This window comes from Temnothorax curvispinosus, unplaced genomic scaffold (genome assembly GCF_003070985.1).
Source record: "Temnothorax curvispinosus isolate PA1 unplaced genomic scaffold, ASM307098v1 QBEX01011101.1, whole genome shotgun sequence".
Classification (NCBI taxonomy): Eukaryota; Metazoa; Arthropoda; class Insecta; order Hymenoptera; family Formicidae; genus Temnothorax; species Temnothorax curvispinosus.
Genome location: NW_020220881.1, coordinates 1 through 1,896, shown reverse-complemented (window position 1 = coordinate 1,896; position 1,896 = coordinate 1). Strand labels below are relative to the sequence as shown.

General features: G+C 36.2%; 1 protein-coding gene across 1 annotated transcript; it reads right to left on the bottom strand.

The window, feature by feature from the left end:
- Window positions 1–820: 820 nt before the first annotated feature.
- Window positions 821–1,782, bottom strand: LOC112461176. Its single transcript, XM_025026324.1, has 2 exons — window positions 1,482–1,782; window positions 821–1,129 (listed from the first exon to the last, which is right to left on the bottom strand). The coding sequence occupies exons 1-2, from the start codon at window positions 1,716–1,718 to the stop codon at window positions 962–964; spliced, it is 405 nt and encodes a 134-aa protein (XP_024882092.1). The 5' UTR covers window positions 1,719–1,782; the 3' UTR covers window positions 821–961.
- Between the last annotated feature and the right edge of the window lie 114 nt (window positions 1,783–1,896).

The window sequence follows — 1,896 nt, the reverse complement described above, 5'->3', positions numbered from 1 at the left end:
GACAACTGATTCCCGTTTATTTTAAAGGTCCTACAAGTTTTCAATTACTACAAAAATATATATGTAACTGTAGTTCAAATAGTTTTTCTTGCAAAACATCTATTTCATGTCCTTGCCGTGCTGCTGATTTGTCCTGCAGTAAAATTTGCAAATGTACTGGAAAATGTGGCAATAATTTAAATAACGAGAGTGAGGATGATGAATAAGTTTCTTCGCGTTAATATATTATATTAAAACATAAAAATTAAAAAAACTTCAAAAATAAAAAAAAAAGTAAATAAAAAAAGTAAATAAAAAATGCACTTTTAAAGTCCAACTCTTATCCTTCCCGTGGTATTGTGCGTAAGTAGATTTATGATTAAAACTAAAAAAGCTCTGGCAATAATTATAAAGTAATAATAATGATAGTAATAATAATAATAATAATAGTGGGACACCATACGACGACCGGCTTGTCCTAATAATAAGAATAACAATAATGGTTAGTTCATAATCATTTTACTACTTGAAACCAAATATATTCAAAGTTTTAGGTATAATATGATTATGGATCGCATAGTACGCAACAACCTCGTGCGTAATTAAAATTTCTTCACGTACGTTTGGGCAGCATTGTATCTACCATTATAGGTGTTTCTTATGTAAAAAAGTACGCTCTACAACTTTCATTTGAACATTTTTGTCGAAAAGTTAACCACAAAAAAGTTATGGCGTGTTTTATTAGAGAAAATATAAAAAAAATATCGAAAAATTTGACTTTTCGCCAAATTTCACTGTATTAATGATATATTTGACTATTTTATAATGCATATTCTTAAAGTTTACACTTTTCTAAATAAAATTCGATACTAATAATTTCAATTTTATCAAGCCAAAGATGTAAAAAAAAAATCGAGAAGAATCTTATGTTCAAGACGCCATTTTGTATTGTTCCGATGCGCGAACTTTAGCGAACTTTCGTTTATTTACTTGTCACACGATGTACTTTCGATATTTCATAGTTAGAGCTGGTTATCTCGTCGTTTCCGGTTCGGTAACAAATTTCAGGGTGAGTTGCAGGCCTATAAGTCGCGACGCCACTCGACCCGGGACCGATCCGTATCGTGTCCGTCCGCCGCGCCGTCGCGTTCTGAAAAGAGAAGGAAAACATCATCAATATGGCGGAAAAGGCGCTTATTCGTTTCCCGCGCGCACAACTCTCGCCGCTCGCGCCAAGAGCGTCGCGCTCTCAACTTTTCGCAATCATGAATTTTCCGACTTCGAAAATCAAATACTAATTTTAATAGATATATTCACGATATTCGCGACATTAGAAAATACAATCGTCACTTGCCCGCGCGACGAGCCTCTTCGACCGAACACGAATCGCGAAATATGTATTTTTACAAATTCACTATACCCGAGCGCTGAACCAATTCTACGCGATAGATACCGCAATAAATATAATTAATGCATGCAAGATTAATGAAAGTTACTCTTACCTTAATTAAATGAATCGCGACACGCCACTCGTCCCGGAACCGATCCGTACCGTCCGCGGCGTCCGCCAGTCCGCCGTGTTCTGGAAATGATTGAAATGTTTGAAATGAACGCAGGAGAACGTCATATATATAGCGGAGGCACTTCGAATCGTTTCCCGCGCGAACAACTTTACGTTCGATAAGAGCTAGCATCACGTTCGGCATCACTACGCGTTCCATTCTTATATTCGCGTTCATGCATTTTTCTTATTCTAGCAATAAATGCTATACTTTTATACCCTTGCCTTATGTAACGATTGCTCTTTTGCATTAGGCCGGTTCTACAATCAGTTTTATATATATCGGAACCGAGATGGTCCAATGAGGATAATTCGTTTTCGAAAAAGAAATTCTCTCATTGGACCATCGCGCATCG